At 37.7% G+C, this 17,821-nt stretch overlaps 3 protein-coding genes and 1 long non-coding RNA gene across 4 annotated transcripts; 2 read left to right on the top strand and 2 right to left on the bottom strand.

The window, feature by feature from the left end:
• The first annotated feature begins 4,080 nt into the window (after positions 1 to 4,080).
• LOC131024781 (uncharacterized) lies at positions 4,081 to 7,003 on the top strand. The gene is made up of 3 exons (XM_057954319.1): positions 4,081 to 4,894; positions 4,969 to 5,512; positions 6,268 to 7,003. Exons 1-3 carry the CDS (start codon positions 4,153 to 4,155, stop codon positions 6,857 to 6,859), a joined length of 1,878 nt encoding a protein of 625 aa, XP_057810302.1. The 5' UTR covers positions 4,081 to 4,152; the 3' UTR covers positions 6,860 to 7,003.
• A 1,027-nt stretch (positions 7,004 to 8,030) lies between these two features.
• On the bottom strand, positions 8,031 to 9,885 carry LOC130985070 (uncharacterized). Its single transcript, XR_009088892.1, has 3 exons — positions 9,615 to 9,885; positions 8,614 to 8,677; positions 8,031 to 8,253 (listed from the first exon to the last, which is right to left on the bottom strand). It is a non-coding gene; the product is annotated as an uncharacterized LOC130985070 (long non-coding RNA).
• A 1,580-nt stretch (positions 9,886 to 11,465) lies between these two features.
• LOC131024780 (berberine bridge enzyme-like 18) lies at positions 11,466 to 13,007 on the bottom strand. Its single transcript, XM_057954318.1, has one exon. The coding sequence runs from the start codon at positions 13,005 to 13,007 to the stop codon at positions 11,466 to 11,468; it is 1,542 nt and encodes a 513-aa protein (XP_057810301.1).
• Positions 13,008 to 14,998: 1,991 nt separating this feature from the next.
• Positions 14,999 to 16,540, top strand: LOC131024779 (tetrahydrocannabinolic acid synthase-like). The gene has a single exon (XM_057954317.1). It carries the CDS (start codon positions 14,999 to 15,001, stop codon positions 16,538 to 16,540), a length of 1,542 nt encoding a protein of 513 aa, XP_057810300.1.
• The last annotated feature ends 1,281 nt before the right edge of the window (positions 16,541 to 17,821 follow it).

Here is a 17,821-nt window from a genome sequence, read left to right as displayed (position 1 = left end):
AATAATTAAAAAGGCTCAACATAAGTCAGCCTAATAATTAATTAAGTAGAAGTGGGCTTGAATAATTAACATGAGAGGCCCAATTGAAATAATTCATCGGCTCAAGTAATTAAATAAATCTTGTCTCAATAAATAAATAATTTGATTAGCTGGGCTCAATTAAATAAATCAAACGAGGCCCAACAAAGATAATATAACAGCCCAATTAAAATAAAATAAATGGGCTTCAATTTAAATAAATTCGGCCCAATGAAATAAAATAACCAAGGCCCAACTGAAATGATACAGCAGTCCAAATAAGTGAATAATCAAAGGCCCATATAAATAAATTCAGAGGCCCAATCAGTAATTAAAATCGGCCCATATCAGAGGCCCAATCAGTAATTAAAATCGGCCCATATAAATAAATCCAGACCCAAAATTAATAAATAAGCCAGCCCCACTCAAGCCCACTGAAAATAAATACCACAAGGCCCAAAGAATTTAATTAAAGGCCCAATTACAATATAGAAAGCCCAATTAAAAAAAAAAAAAGAGCCCAACTGAAATTAAAAAAAATCAAAGGCCCATTCCTTCTCAAGGATCAGTCGGCCTACTCTCTCTCTCTTCTCAAATATCAGTCGAGCTCCTCCCTCAACATCAGTCGAGAACCTCTTCTCTCGAGATCAGTCGAGGCTTAACGCCGCCGCCACCGTATCTTGCTCCTCGCGAGCTTCGCCGCGAACTGCTCCGGCGAGGACGGCGGCTAGCCGAGCCTTCTCCCTTCGTCTCATTTCTTCATCCATTCGATTGTCAATTTTAACTCACGATTTGAAGGTCGCCGTCGCCGCTGTAATTGGGTGTCCGGCGAACGGCCGTCGTCTGCGTCTCTGGGGCCGCCGCCTTCGTTCGTCCTCCCTCTTTCCTCAATTTAATGGGGGATCCCCAAATGAGGAGCCCTAATTCTCCCAAATCGGAAATCGCCGCCGCCGCTCCTGAAATCTTCGGCGACGTTGTCGCCTCAAGCCGGCGTTGCTCCGTCTGGAATCGCCACCGCCGCCGTGCACCGAGCCGCTGCTGCTGTCTTTCAGCTTCAGGGGAGGTCGCCCCAAGATCTGAGCCCTAATCTCGGCCTATACTATCACCGCCGCCGTGGTTCCCTGGCCGTCAATCGGCGAAGCCGGCGTCGTCTCGCCTCCTCCACTGAGTCGCTCCGGTCCCGATTCAGATGTCAAAGTAGGCAGGGAGTCGAGCCCTGATTCCGTTGCACCTCCGCCACCATGGTTCTGCCGTCATCTCCACCGTCTGTGGAAGGCCGGCGATTCAGCGTCGTTGCTCTATTCGCGACACTGCTGCTGCTGCTGCTGTCACCCGATTTCTGCCGAGGCAGTAAGAGCTGCCGCCGTCATCGTCGTCGTCTTGGCTCAACCGAAAAGGCAGCCGGTCTTATTTATAAAGCTAAGTTCTCTAGTCTCGTTTGTTTCTATTACTCGAGTGTCGACGAGTATGCAAACTGAATATTAAAACATCAATGTTGGGACTAAGTCTGTGTTCGATTAAGAGCTAAGGTGTTCTCTTTCTTTTTGTCTGTGGAGTCTGATTTCATATGCATAAACTGATCATGCTTGAGTATGTATGCGTACTGGATTGAATATTTGAGATAGAATCAATACCCTGAATGTTTGTTGGTTGTTGAATGAACTGAGATAATCTGGCAGTTTGGCATAGTAATAAATGAACAGGTTCTCTCTCACTTCTTCAAGTGTTGAGATGTTTACTGGAATGGCTGAAATGATTTTGTTCTTCAATAAATGCAGGTGAAAACATGGAGAAGGCTGAGAATTAAAGCCTACCTTGCTCAAGTTGGCAGCAGGAAATTCACTTTACTCCCTTTGAAAGTTGTCGAGCAGCAACTGTGAGTGAATGAGGGAGTTTGTTGGCTGAATTATTAAAGGAATGAATTTGGTATGCGTGAGCTGAAGATGTAGGCTAAGTGGAGAAGTTGTTGTAGTGGCTTGACAAATGTAATGGTGATAGTGAAAAAGTGGAGTTAGTGGCAAAATGAAGTGGGGAGCAAAGGTAGTGGAAAGAAAAAGAAAGAATAAAAATGTAGTATAAGATTAATGATGTATTTTCTATGTCTCAGTGATTCTGTAACTGTAATAAAATACTGGCTTCGATTCTGCTTGATACTGTATTTACATAAATCTCGATTTCGACATGTGATATCTCTCTAAAATCGATAAGTTATAAAATGAATTTAAATTAAATCCGTAGATTTAATTCGTTCGTTGTTCTGATATCTAAATTAAATCCGCAGATTTAATTAACTTCTTGAGTCGGAAATAATTCACGACCTAAATAAAATTCCATCTCGCTTAAATAAATAACGTGACTTTGCTAAGTCAGTTATAACTCTGAAATAATATCATTGACTGCTTTAACAATATAAATTCAGGATCATAAGCTGAATTCATATCAGGATAATAACTGGGTTCATTCACTGATGAACAATAATAAACACGCATTACTGGATTTAAAAATATATAAAAGAGCGGGTCACTACACGAAGAATTCTTCGTCCTCCGAATCAGGGACGAATTCAGAGTTCAAATAGGCCTCCCAACCCAATTTATCGGCCATTTGAACGATGGGTGAGGTGGATTTAACAGATGGTGGAGACGGATTCAGGGTGAGGGCGGCGGAACCCTAGGGTTCTAACAGGAGGGCGGCGCAATTTTCGGAGGGTAAATAATCGGAGACAAAGGGAGGCGTAGCGGAGGAGTATGAGGACGGCAGATCAGATCGGAGAAGGGCGGCGGCGTATTGGAGGGCGGCAGATCAGATCGGAGAAGACATGGTGAAGGAGGAGAGAGAACATTCGAGAGAGAGAGAGAGGTGAGGCTGATATGAGGGAGGCGGAAGTTAATTCTAATTTGGCAACCCTAATTATTTCCATATATAGAAATGTGTCTTCATTATTGGGACAGCCCGAAAAGGAAAGTGTGTCTTCATTATTGGGACGGAGGGAGTATTTTCACCGTTAGAAAGAAAAAAAAAGTCCAAAAAGAGAAGATTGATATAAATTTCCAATAAAATTATTAAACAAATCTTTATATTGTAATACTAAATTTTTTAATTAATAGAATAAAAAATAATGAATGTAGAGTTTTAATGGATACTACTATTTAAATAATTATTAAAATATAAGCATAAATCATAATATATTTTTAGATTTATTATATATATAATATATTAAATTACACGATTGACCTTAAATTGAGAATAATATATGAGGATATAAGAGACAAATCAAATTTTGTAAAACAATGCCCTTTTATAATTACTAGCGGAAATGACGTGCATTCGCACGTTAAAAGGAACTATCTTAATAACTACTTTATGAGCGTAAATTTATATATTTAATTTAATTTAATTTGTTTTATAGTAACATTTATAATTTTAATATATTTTCTGAACCAATTATTGGACCATGTTTGAAAATTATGATTAATACTCATAATATTGAAAAAAAATTAATATAAAATTATTTTATTTAATCTTTGCATAATTAATTATAATTCCAAAGGTTCTAGCAAAATTAAACTTCTAATAAAATTAATAACTAAATCATTCGTAATGTAATTATAAATTTATTAAATAAAAAATTGTAATGGATGTGGATGAAGAGTTCTAATGAATAGTATTACTTAAATAATTATTAAAATATATAACGTAAAATATAATGCATTTTTAGATTTATTATATGTATAATATATTAAATTATACAATTAACCTTAAACTAAGTATATATGAGGGATATAATAGGCAAATCAAATTTTGTAAAACAAGGCTCTTTTATAATAGGAATAGGTATAGATTCGTGTGTTGTCTGTTTGGGGAATTATATATCTACTTTATTCTTATCTCGCGCTGGGGTTTTGGTAGCACACCTTTGTATACCTCATTATTAGTGCTTGGGAAATTATGCTACTTCATTCTTATCTTGCGCTGAGGTTTAGGTATTCATTTTTTAGATGGATGAAAATGATAAATTAAGAAGTGAATTACTTTATTATTCTTATCTTGGGTTGTGGTTTTGGTAGTATATCACCATATCAAAATTATAGTAATCATATTGGTTATACTCTGTGTTTGTGTAGAAGAGACAAAATGCGTTTATGGCGTAACACATTTAGAGATCACACTAGAATGAGTATTGAAGAAAACGGCATAGATCCAGATGATGGAAATTCTTGGATGTGCAGTGCTTGTACGCTCCCAATCTTCTCCACGCCCTTCACCACAATCAACACCAGACACGGTCAAGTGCTCCTGCACGATCAATGCGCTAATCTCCCCAAGAAATTGATGGATAATGCGTTTCACCCCGGCGCGCCCCTCATGCTCAAGGAAAACTGGGATTCATCATCATCACAATCTTGCCGTGAATGTAGTAAAACATGCGGGAGTATGTTCTATCAATGTCTTGATCCTTCTTGTGATTTTCGACTCGACTTGTTGTGTAGTTTGCAGATCAAAATCTTGCACAGGAGCCACGAGCACAGGTTGACAGCGGTTATAAGGGGCCGGGCTGCCTTCAGATGCAGCGCGTGTGGAACGCAACATGAAGGGCTATCGTCTCCGTCGTATCTGTGCACTGCTTGTGGTTTCTGGATTCATACAGACTGCGCTTCCTCACCTAATGCTATCCGACTAGTGCAACCACAGCAGCATCGCCATTCTCTTTTTCTCACCTATGATATTGATGTAGCTGCTACTTCTTCTGGAGATTGCAAATGTGCAGTCTGTGGAAAAATAATCTCGCTTGGATTGGGTGCATATATCTGTTACAAGTGTAAATATTATGCTCATATTAGGTGCGCAACGTGGGATCCTCGCTGTTTTGAGCCAGGTTGGAAGAATTAACCTATGTAAATATATGTGCTTAATTCATTATATTAATCAAACTGATGTTTTAATTTGCAGTGTTAATTCGAGATGCAAAGCTGGCCGACCTGCTCCATCTTCCGATGGCAGATGAACGCACAAGCATCGTGCGTTATATGTTGGAGAATACTCATGTTGGAGAAGAAGAAGAAGAAGAATATGGTGATGAGGAGGTTGGTAATCCCGAATACGGATATGATCAAAGATTACATAAACATCCGTTGATCTTTCATGATGAAGATGATGTTGATGATGAAGACGACGATGATGGCACAGGGCATTCTTCATCCCGAGTATGCAATGCGTGTGTTCAGTTCATTTCCCCTCCATTCTACAGCTGCTCCCAATGTCCGGATTTTCTCCTCCACGACTCTTGTTTCAATCTTCCAGCCAAAATCAAGCACCCATTTCATCCAGACCACACCCTTTCCCTCTTCACAAAAGCACCCATCAAACATTCTATTGTAGATTACTTCTTCTGCAAAGGTTGCTCGATTAAGTGCTCAGGATTTGCATACTGCTGCAAAACTTGCAGAGACTTCAGCATGGATGTTTTGTGCGCACTAATGCCTGCCTCAATCTAGTGGCGGATCCAGGATTTGTTATTAGGGGGGACGAATTTTATTGAAGTACGACGTTTGAAAATATCCATACGGGGGTTCGCGGGCGGAAGCTCCCGAGCCAATTTTTTTTAAGCATTCCGTCAATTAATTTTTATATCCAACTAGAATCTTAATGGGTTTAGAATTATAATCGGTCACTTAATATACTCCCTCCGTCCCAACGAAAACGGTGCACTTCTTTTCGACACGGGATTTAAAGATAATAAAATTGTAGTGTAAAATCGTATAAAGGTGTGTGGGGCCACATTATTTGTAGTGTAAAATTATTATCAAAAAAGGAAATGCACCACTTTCGTTGGGACGGCTCAAAAATAAATACGCACCGCTTTCGTTGGAATGGAGGGAGTAGTAAATAATTGTTCGCAATTTTAATTGAATGACAAGTACATTAGAAACATATAAAGACCTACTTCTATACGCTTTTTGAAAAATTCTTTTATCTTAAAATAAAAAAAAAAACTAATTTCATTATTAATAGTTCATAATTTACTTTAACTCGAGGATTGACTCAAATTCAATATTAAAAATTTATTAATTAGAAAGGAAAATAAGACAAAAATAACACAAACTTAACAAACTAATAGAACAAATAACTGTAAACTGTTAAACAATTAATGTGGATATTATAATTATTAAAATATTGTATTATATATTTTTTGTATATATATATATATATATATATAGTAAAAAAAAATAAAAAAAATTGGGGGTACAGTTGTACCCCCTTGCACCCATGTAGATCCGCCCCTGCCTCAATCACCCACGCCTCTCACGGGAAGACGCACATTCTTTACATGTCGCGTTACTCTTACGGCAGGTGTAGCTGCTGCAACCTCAGCTTATACTGGACAGTGTCGTATGAGTGCGGCAATTGTCGTCATCTAAAACTACATGCTCGCTGCGCTTTGCTTCCCACTACCATTACCCACAAATTTGATGCACACCCTCTCAACCTAACCACTTCAACTAGGGATGATACCCAACAAATTTGTGAGGTTTGTGAAGAGGATATCGATAAAAGGTGCTGGAACTACAGCTGCAACGACTGCGAGCAATGGCTTCACGTCAACTGCATTCCCTTTCTGGATCGTCGTTTTTCTAGGGTCAAGTTTGGTGGTAGTGTTGGTTTCAAATGCCATGACTGCCCCCTCACTGGTGTCCGAGAGAGTACACTTGCAGGTTATCGCTGCGACTGTTGTAAGTCCAAATTCAGGTATGAAAACTATAAGAAAGAACATCGCGCATATGAATGCTCCAAGTGTTGTTATAAGATACATGAGACCTGCGCCATGTCTGAGATTCCGTGATAAACTTTAGATGTTTCAAAGAAATAAGAAGTTTCTTCACATCCACATTTTAGTTGCAAGTTTATTGTATTCAGGTGTTGATGCAGCCTCTCATTACAGACAATGATGTATCAGAATAATGTGTATACAACTTGTTCTTTTATATATGAAACGTTACAAATTATATTTTCTTTTATATATGTGAATCATTATATGAAGCAGGTTCTGTTAGTTTACTTCTTACATATCCAAATTTGCAAGGATCAAAATTTTACATGGAGAAATCAATTGAGAAATACAATTGGATTTCCCGTCGATGCCTATGAATATTTCTCAATTGAGAAAGAAATCAATTGAGAAAATCCAATTGGATTTCCCTCCCTGAACTTCAAGCACTGGATCAATGCGGCCTCACTTTTATGTGATTTTTAATGTTCTTATCATGTCAATTTTATAGAAAAATCAATTATAAATTTACATATATTCAGTGTCCTTAAAAAAATATAAATAAATCAAGTATAGCATACTAATGTTATTTATGTAAATTATAAGTAACGAAGTTAAAAATTATTTTATGATTTACAACTCACACTTATATATGTATACTGGTTGACTCAAACCTTCAATTACTGATTGAAATGAAAGCATTTTAGCAACTTAATTAATTACGCTGCATCATCCATATAAGCTGTCAACATTTAAGAGCTAAACTCTAATCTGTCAATTATTTATTAAAGTGGGGATGTATTAGAGAAAAAAGTAAAGAAAGAATGCCTAGCCAAACAAGCCACGAAAAAAATCAGAATCTAATCTATCAATTATACCTATCTTCAAACAACAACTAGCTAGAACGTTTTGATCATCTCGACTCAATCAAACACGTAATTGATTAAATTCTTGACTTTATGAGCTCATGAATTCAATTCGAAGGAAATAATAATATTCATCGTCTTCGTATGTTGTTTCTCACTTTCTTTCTTTTTATTTTCCCATTATCTTTTGTATCGTTACAAGATTGGCCACTATGATTCACACTGGATTTAGAAGATAATTGTAACACCCTAATCTAAATAAAGTGTTAAATACGAATTTAAATAATTTTTTACAGCGGAAATACCATAAAACAAAGATTTTAATTTATTTGAAAATCGTTTCTATCAAACATAAAAGAAGTGAATACTCGAATAAACTATTTGATATAAAACTTGAATTTAAAATTACGACAAGTCACGAGAGAAAATATAACAATATTAAACTTGATAAGTTAAATCAATCTCAAAAGTAGTTTGAGACTCAAAAGCTATACAAGCAAAACATTTGATAATATATTAAGTGCAACTACTACATAACACCCTTTTCAAAAAGTTTACTTGACGCGCCCATTCGATCCTCTACGCGTCTCCAACTTTAATTACCTGAAAATGTTAAATATGGGATGAGCATATAAAATACACTCAGTGTGGGAACATGCAATCATTGTCCACGTTAATAAAATGGTAACACATATGATCCAATGTAACATTCATAATTGAAAGTCGCACTGTGGCATACCAAGGATCTTTACCATCCTGGGCCAATTATGCTGGCCCCTGGCGACTATGATTGCAATCATAAGTTTAACATGTATATCGCATTGTGGCATACCAAGGATCTTTACCATCCTGGACCAATTATGCTGGCCCCTAGCGATATTTAATTTAACTCACATATGGTAAACACATAATATTAAAATGGACAACAATAAACCATAACATGCATTTAAATAAATCCCACACCTGAAACTTGAACTTTGAAACGTAACTGCGATAATTTAAAATCCACGTTCTAGTCGCGCCGCACCTAGTCAGATAAATTCAAAATATAAAGGCCTATTTGAATCTATAAAATAATTTAAACTTTATGAATTTATTCTATAAGATAATGTAGAAATCATTGGTTTAATAGTTTAAATAATAAAATATTTTCTTGTAAAATAAATTTAACTTAATACATAATTTGAAATCATATTAAGAATTATTACTACCATAATTTATTGGCTAATCATTTCAAACCCACAATAAAAAGTAAATCAAGCCCAAAACATTATTAACCCACTTTTAAAAGCCCATTCCCACATCCATTTATCAAGAGACCCTAAGCCCACTACTCTCCAACTTAATTTAAAACTCCACACACAAATCACCAGCACACTCACGCACCCTTCTCCAGCAGCCCCCCTTTCCCCTCTCCCTCTCTCCCTCGGTCCCTCTCCACACCGCGCCTCCCTCTTTTCCGGCGACCCTCGCCGCCTGCCAGCGCCTCCTCCTGGCCGACAGCAGCGGCACCCTTGTCGCCGCCGTGTCGACAGCACAAGCCGGTCAGGCCGCCTTCTCCCTCTTCCTGATCAGAGACGCACGGTCGAGACCATAGCACCGCCGCCCTGCTCCTGTCTCCTTCCGCCACCGCCCCTGCTTCCGTCCGCCGGCCGCCGCCCTCCGCCAGCAACAGCGCACGGCGGCTCCGTTCCACCGTCCCTCCCCCTGTTCTATGCCACAAACTCCCATTTCCAGTTTCTTCTCCTATTTTTCCTTTTCTATGTAATTAGCAATGAGTATTATATATATATATATTCTTTTTTTATTATTATTATTCAGATGCAACAGGAAAATAAAAGTAAGCATGCTTGGATTTGAAAGCAAACTTTTGGAAATTTTTGGTTTTGGTACAAAGGAAAAATAATGAAGAAAATGATTGATATGCTGAAATGAAATAACTTTGCAAAAGTTATTAAAATTACCAGCTTGGATTCTGTAGTGAGAGATGGAAATGGATTATATGGTGTAAGAGAAACAGATGAGGAAAAAGCGAATTGGGGATGATGAATTGAGCTATAAATAGAAGATGTTATGCTTGCTGCCCAAGAATGTCAAATAAAATTCGTGGTTGAGCAGGAATTTTAAATGTGTGGCTGACAAGAAAAATACTGAAATTGTGGTTGAGGGAAAATACTTTCTCCCCAAGAATTCGAAGTCGTGGCTGAGTAGCAGTTAAGAGTCGATAAGGATGAAGTGAAATGCTGATAGTGATAATTTAGTATAAATCTCGTACTAAAAACTAATGGGCTCATTCTATTCTTTTAGCCCAACAAGAGTGATTTAATAAGGCCCAATATTAAGAAATTATAGAAATATTCATTTATGGCCCAAGAGAATTTAATCTATATAAAAATAAAGCCCAATAACAAAGAGTTCAAGTATGTACTTGTTCATAGCCCAATCTTTTGAGCTCAAAACTTTTACATTTAAAATTATAATCTGTAATTTAAATTTATTTATCTAACTAGGGGCGCGACTATATATTTCATAATCTCAACATAAAATATTTTTAATGACTCTATAATTTAAAATTTTAGATGTTTTATAATAACTGAAATAATAATAATATAATCTCAAATAATATTGTGGTTTCGGGCTATTACATAATAGTATTTTTCTAAAAATAGAAGTAGGTAGTTAAGGCGGATGCATGTTGTTAAATTGGATGCACTTATTGAGGCGGCTTTTTCTTTTTTATTATTTTTATTATTATTTCAATGGCAAATCGACAGAGCAGCAGCCCAATACTGACCCCCAACGATCAGTCAATGAAGCTACGCTCATGCGCAAGTAGCTCTGATTTTAATTTTTACTCCATCCGTCCCACGAATCTTGACACGTATTCCTTTTTGTAGTATATTAAAAAAAATACGGTCTTCATCAAAGCGAGAAACTTACAAAAAATGACAGGGTTAATTTCACATAAATTATTTTAACTTTTGATCAATTCTCATTTTGCACACAAATTTATTGGACATGAATATGCTTGCGTGACATAAATATGATTGCATGAGAAAATAGAAACGACGTCTAATTGTTGTAATAAATTTTGAAAAACAGAACACTTGCTTGTTTTACTAATATAATAGTAGTAGCGCCTCATGCACGGACAATGTGTACAAATTTAAATATAAAAATATAAGTCGTATTAAATTATTAATATTCTTTAATTATATTTTTAAACTTATTCACACCGACAATTAGTTTATCTCAAGCTAACTAGCTGAATAGTCACAATTTCGAATTTGAACCATGAGCTTAATGATATTCCATTTACGAATAGCTCAACTGATATATACCGTCCTAGTAAAAGTATTCATGCATTCAATCATAGGTAAAACTCAATCATTTTCAGAAAAAGATTGAGATTGATCATTACTATTGAAACTACTATATTTTAGTACTTTAGAAAGAAAAAAAAGAAATGAAAATTTACAAGTGGACAATTTAGTTTTGTATGTTGCCTTCAACAAATAAAGGGGTGTATGGATCTGATCAGTTTAATAAAAGCTCCTTAAAATAGTTTATAAACTATTTAATTAATTTAATCAACGTGTAAATAGAATCACAATCATAGAGTTCTTAATAGTACAAATTTTCTTGAAATAAAAAATATTATAAAGAGAATTAAATAACAATAAAAAATGATTCCAATACAATTAAAATTAAGCTGTTTCAACTACAAATGGTTCAGTAACGAGCCTTATTCAAAAACAAAATAATCAAAGCATGCTTTCACACTAAATCAGAACAAAATATCTAAACCCCCAAACTTAAATACCGGCGGCGGACTTGCACACCGGCGGAATGCTCTGTTCATTCCTGAAGAAATTATCCGGATCCACGGCGGTCTTAACCCGAACAAGACGATCGAAATTATCCTTGTAGTACGGCTTCCCCCAAACGCTGGCTTGCTCGTAACTCGTCTCACCGACAACGTTATTCACTCCGATGTCGAGATCTCTGTAGTTGAGATACGCTTCCCTGGGCGAGCTCGAGACGTAAGGAGTCATGTATTCGTAATACTTGCGGCTCCAGCTTACGTATCTGTCTGCATCTGCTGCCTCGGAGTCTTGCCAGTAGGTTAAGCCGGCGAGTTTGTAGAGCGCACCAGCTCTGTGAGGAAACGGAGTCTCCGATTCTGATATCTCATCCATTCTTCCACCGTATGGAACCATGTAGTAAATAGTCTCGTCCGCTTCTGGTTCACGTAGCATGCTCACCATGCCTTGAATCGCCTCCAAAGGAACTGCTGTTCGGACATAATCCGACTTGGCTTTGAGCTGTCTGAGGCCGGGTTGAATCCGGTTGAGCAGAGCATCAAGTGGATCGATCGGCATTTGGTTGCTGAATAAGGTGGATTCGACCCAGCTCATCTCGGTGCAGTCTTCTCTCACTAGCCCCAGCTCAGGGAAGACTTCTTGCATATATGAAACTAATCTATCCGCGCCGCCTTGGAAAGCTGAGAAGAAATTAACTTGAACCGTCGTGTCGGCTCTGTACACGATGACCCCGACGAACAAATCCTTGTCGGCCTGAGGCGCCACGTATTGCCAGCGGTGCCACAGCTCGGCGCCGTTCTGCTCTTCCACATTCCTCAGGATTGAGAAAACAGTGACTGTTTCTGGAACATCGACGAGCTGTATCTTCCAAGAAGTGACCACGCCGAAGCTGGCGGCGCCGCCGCCTCTGATCGCCCAGAACAGATCCTCGCCCATTGATTCTCTGTCGAGGATGTCGCCGTTGGCGTCGACGATTCTCGCATCAATGACGTTATCTCCGGCGAGGCCGTATTTTCTGAGGAGGGTGCCGTAGCCCCCCCCACCGTAGTGCCCGCCGACGCCGACTGTAGTGCAGATGGCCCCGGGGAAGCCCAGAGTGCGTGTCTTCTCGGCGATCTTGTAGTATACGACGCCGGTGGTCGCGCCGGCCTCGACCCACGCCGTCTTCGCCTCGACGTCGACGGTGACTTCGGTGAGGTTGACCAAATCGATGATCACGAACGGCACTTTTGCGACGTAGGATAGTCCCTCCATGTCATGGCCGCCGCTTCGGGTTCGGATTTCGAGACCGCATTTCTTGGCGCATCGGATGATGGGTGGGATCTGGGTTTCGGATTCTGGGGTTATGATGACTTGCGGCTTCGGAGTGGATTCGGATAGGAATCTTGTGTTTCGGATGGTGGATTGAAGAATAGAGGTGTAAGAAGGGTTTGTTGGAGTGTAGATAACGTTGGTGATCGAAGAGTGGTTTTCACATTCTTGAGCGAAGCATTCAAGAAAAGATGAGACAGCTGAGGTTGAAGGAGTTGTCATGGTTTTTGATATATTGAGAAGATATGATGGTTTTTGAATATTGAGAAGATTTGAGTTTGTGTTTGTGGTGTTTGAGAGGTATGCATTGCGCCCTATTTATACAGATTCTGTTTGACCATGCATAGAAAGTTCCTGGAAATAAAACCTTATCTAACTAAGAAGCCAAGTTCAAACTTTTCAAGCTGAAGACACGCTTATTATTAGTATTTGAAATTTATTAGTTCACCATTTTTTGTATTTTTACCTTTCTAGACTGCTTTGACTAATAATTTAATAGTATGTTATAATGTTTTCTTTATTGATTATTCATTCACTTTGAATTTTAATTCAATATCATATATATTTAATGACAGTATATATATATATATGCGTATTATTGCAATATTTTCATAGCTTGATCAGATACATCGAATGGTAACTCGCTCCGGATGCAAGTTGCATATTTTATTTCACACGTGATCTGTTACTTCATTATTATTCAATTTAATAATTAATATCGATATAGTACGTAGTTATATTAATTATATAGTATATATTCCGAACCCATATCCTCGTGTTTCAACATGTAGTGCCAAATTAATTTTTCAGCATCCCTAGAAGGCTCGAAATTGTGATTGACGTAGTCCAATATCGAGGAAGGCAGCACAGCAGCACACCAAATTGAATTGACAACCTCTAGTTTTTCAAATTTTTACGTAAAGTTTTAGTACTTTTGATAATAAATAACAATTTAAATTCTCGCACGTTATGAAAATGATCGATTTTTTTTAGTGAGGCTCATTAGTCCATGAGTGTTGGTTCCTTATCTCAAACCTCGTTAAAATTTCTTGCGAAAATCCAATGAAAAAAACACTAATAAATTAAAAGGAGAACTTGGTCTAAGAGTAATTATAAGAGAGTCCAAATTATATACTATTTTTTTTATCATTCAGATCTGGCAATAATGGTCTGACTAATCTTTAGATTTGCTTTGTGTCTTTGTTATTTTTTTTTACTTTCGTCTTCAGGTCTGATTTCTTTCTTTCCTTAAACTCGTCGCAATTTTTTTTTCCTTTTTGTTGGACCTGGATTTATAGTTGCTTCATATCTGACAAGCGTACTTTTAAACCTGCAACATCATTAAAATAATATGAATATATATGACGATATATTAATAGTCATGTATGGCTTGCTTATATCTTAAAATTCAGGGTCTTAAGTGGCATCTCCTCCAATCTTTATTCATATTTGTCAAAAGAATTCTCATTTTGATTGATTCATATATTTTAAAAAATCTTTAATCTCACATTGGATTTTTAGTAATTAACACTAACCGAAAAACCTATATGAAATAATAAAAATAATATTAAAACAAGGTGATTATATATTCTTTAGACATTATAATTCTTGATTAAAGACATAAAAAGGTGAAAAGGGGGGCATTTGGCTTTATTATTATGATCATATTATTCTTTAGACATTATACTTCTTGAAGAAAGACATAAAAAGTGAAAAAGGGGGGATTTGGCCGAGAACTGGTTTACGTAGAGACGTCAAATTGAGTCAATGACTATAACACGAGTGAAATAGAATATGCAAATGGGATCCTTGAGCGAATTACCATTCGATGTGAATAATGCACTTTCAAACAAAACAATGAATTAAAATTTTTAAAGTGAATGAATAATAAATAAAAGATTATAATATAGCCTGGTTGTCCTCTCATCCAAGGACACGTGACATTATGTTAGTCAAATTAAGTAGTCCAAAAAATAAATAAAATTGGTAACTAAATAAATTCAAATAAATAATACTACTAGTATTAACCGTGTCTGCTAGCTTGAGAAGTTTGAATTTAATGTCTTCGACAAGGTTTTATTTCCAGAAACTTTCTATGAATTGTCAAACATTTCCCCTTAAGAATTTGTATGTATAAATAGGGCAGAATGCATGCCTCTCAAACACCACAAACACAAACACAAACTCAAAATCTTCTCAATATATCAAAAACCATGACAACTCCTTCAACCTCATCTGTCTCATCTTTTCTTGAATGCTTCGCTCAAGAATGTGAAAACCACTCTTCGATCACCAACGTTATCTACACTCCAACAAACCCTTCTTACACCTCTGTTCTTCAATCCACAATCCGAAACACAAGATTCTTATCCGAATCCACTCCGAAGCCGCAAGTCATCATAACCCCAGAATCCGAAACCCAGATCCCACCCATCATCCGATGCGCCAAGAAATGCGGTCTCCAAATCCGAACCCGAAGCGGCGGCCATGACATGGAGGGACTGTCCTACGTCGCAAAAGTGCCGTTCGTGATCATCGATTTGGTCAACCTCACCGAAGTCACCGTCGACGTCGAGGCGAAGACGGCGTGGGTCGAGGCCGGCGCAACCACCGGCGTCGTATACTACAAGATCGCCGAGAAGACCCGCACTCTGGGCTTCCCCGGGGCCATCTGCACTACGGTCGGCGTCGGCGGGCACTACGGTGGGGGGGGCTACGGCACCCTCCTCAGAAAATACGGCCTCGCCGGAGATAACGTCATTGATGCGAGAATCGTCGACGCCAACGGCGACATCCTCGACAGAGAGTCAATGGGCGAGGATCTGTTCTGGGCGATCAGAGGCGGCGGCGCCGCCAGCTTCGGCGTGGTCACTGCTTGGAAGATACAGCTCGTCGATGTTCCAGAAACAGTCACTGTTTTCTCAATCCTGAGGAATGTGGAAGAGCAAAACGGCGCCGAGCTGTGGCACCGCTGGCAATACGTGGCGCCTCAGGCCGACAAGGATTTGTTCGTCGGAGTCATCGTGTACAGAGCCGACACGACGGTCCAGGTTAATTTCTTCTCCGCTTTCCAAGGCGGCGCGGATAGATTAGTTTCATACATGCAAGAAGTCTTCCCTGAGTTGGGGCTAGTGAGAGAAGACTGCACCGAGATGAGCTGGGTCGAATCCACCTTATTCAGCAACCAAATGCCGATCGATCCACTTGATGCTCTGCTCAACCGGATTCAACCCGGCCTCAGACAGCTCAAAGCCAAGTCGGATTATGTCCGAACAGCAGTCCCTTTGGACGCGATTCAAGGCATGGTGAGCATGCTACGTGAACCAGAAGCGGACGAGACCATTTACTACATGGTTCCATACGGTGGAAGAATGGATGAGATATCAGAATCGGAGACTCCGTTTCCTCACAGAGCTGGTGCGCTCTACAAGCTCGCCGGCTTAACCTACTGGCAAGACTCCGAGGCAGCAGATGCAGACAGATACATAAGCTGGAGCCGCAAGTATTACGAATACACGACTCCTTACGTCTCGAGCTCGCCCAGGGAAGCGTATCTCAACTACAGAGATCTCGACATCGGAGTGAATAACGTTGTCGGTGAGACGAGTTACGAGCAAGCCAGCGTTTGGGGGAAGCCTTACTACAAGGATAATTTCGATCGTCTTGTTCGGGTGAAGACCGCCGTGGATCCGGATAATTTCTTCAGGAATGAACAGAGCATTCCGCCGGTGTGCAAGTCCGCCGCCGGTATTTAAGTATGGGGGTTTAGATATTTTGTTCTGATTTAGTGTGAAAGCATGCTTTGATTATTTTGTTTTTGAATAAGGCTCGTTACTGAACCATTTGTAGTTGAAACAGATTTATTTTAATTGTGTTGGAATCATTTTTCATTGTTATTTAATTCTATTTATAATTTTTTTCTTTTTTGTAGAAAGTTTGTGCTAGTAAGGCTACATTTGTCCATGACCATCTACCACCCGTCGTAACTAGAAGACAAAAAGATTAAACCAAAAAATTAATAAAATATTGGTAAGCATGATAACGATTGTCCAAAAAATTGCAGACCAGCCAAGGTCATCAACCTTTTCAATTAAATGAGATAATGCCATTTGGCATTTTATAATTAAAAAATATGACAACAATTAATAAAAAAGAAAAAGTATTTAAGTTGTAGTAGGTTATTGATAAAACATAAAAGTTGAGTTGATGTAGGTTGTTGATAAAGATAGTCTAGCAACTCCCTGATTGTGATTCTCTTTCCACGTTGATTAAATTAATTAAGATATTATATATGTGATTAATCATATCTATTTCGAGATAATATGATGGAAGAATGAGTAGGGCGGCTATAATGGTTGATGAAGTCAATGATCAAATAAGATATGATGGTGGTGACAGGTGTTGGTGCAATTTCAAATAAAGTCCAAGTATTATTAAAAATGGTTAGTATTTTATGGGATAATAAACGGGAATCACCATTAATTTCAAGGAATTTGATTAAGAATAATTACAATAACGTACTTTAGAAAATATATAATACTTTGAAATGGATTTAAATTGGAATAGTTTAATTTCTAAATCATAACAAATTGAAAGTTAGGCGAACGCCACTTTATAACCTAATATCCTTTTAGTATTTTTTTTAAATGTCATAACTTTAGGATAATTACAAAATATTTGTCACTTTATTTCATTTTTTTCTTGTTTGTGGCTCATAAAAATATTTGTCTGCCGGAGTTTTAACGTGTTTCGATGGATGTCCATCATGTCAAATAGATGTGAAGATTAAAAATATCGAGTAAAGAACAAGTTTTGAAAAATAAAATATGTAAAAACTTCATTGTACATAACAGGATGAGATCCAATGTCCCACAATTTTATGTGTACCACTATGTTCCATTTTTATATCTATTAGTTTAAAAATATTTTTTTATAAAAACAAAATTTATTATAATACTATGAATTATACTTGAATTTTATTTCAAAAAATTATATATATATATATATATACCATGACTTTGAATTTATCAATCAAT

The sequence above is a fragment of the Salvia miltiorrhiza genome, chromosome 5, assembly GCF_028751815.1.
Source record: "Salvia miltiorrhiza cultivar Shanhuang (shh) chromosome 5, IMPLAD_Smil_shh, whole genome shotgun sequence".
NCBI lineage: Eukaryota > Viridiplantae > Streptophyta > Magnoliopsida > Lamiales > Lamiaceae > Salvia > Salvia miltiorrhiza.
The sequence above is the reverse complement of the archived record's forward strand: the minus strand, read 5'-3'. Positions and strand labels throughout refer to the sequence as shown.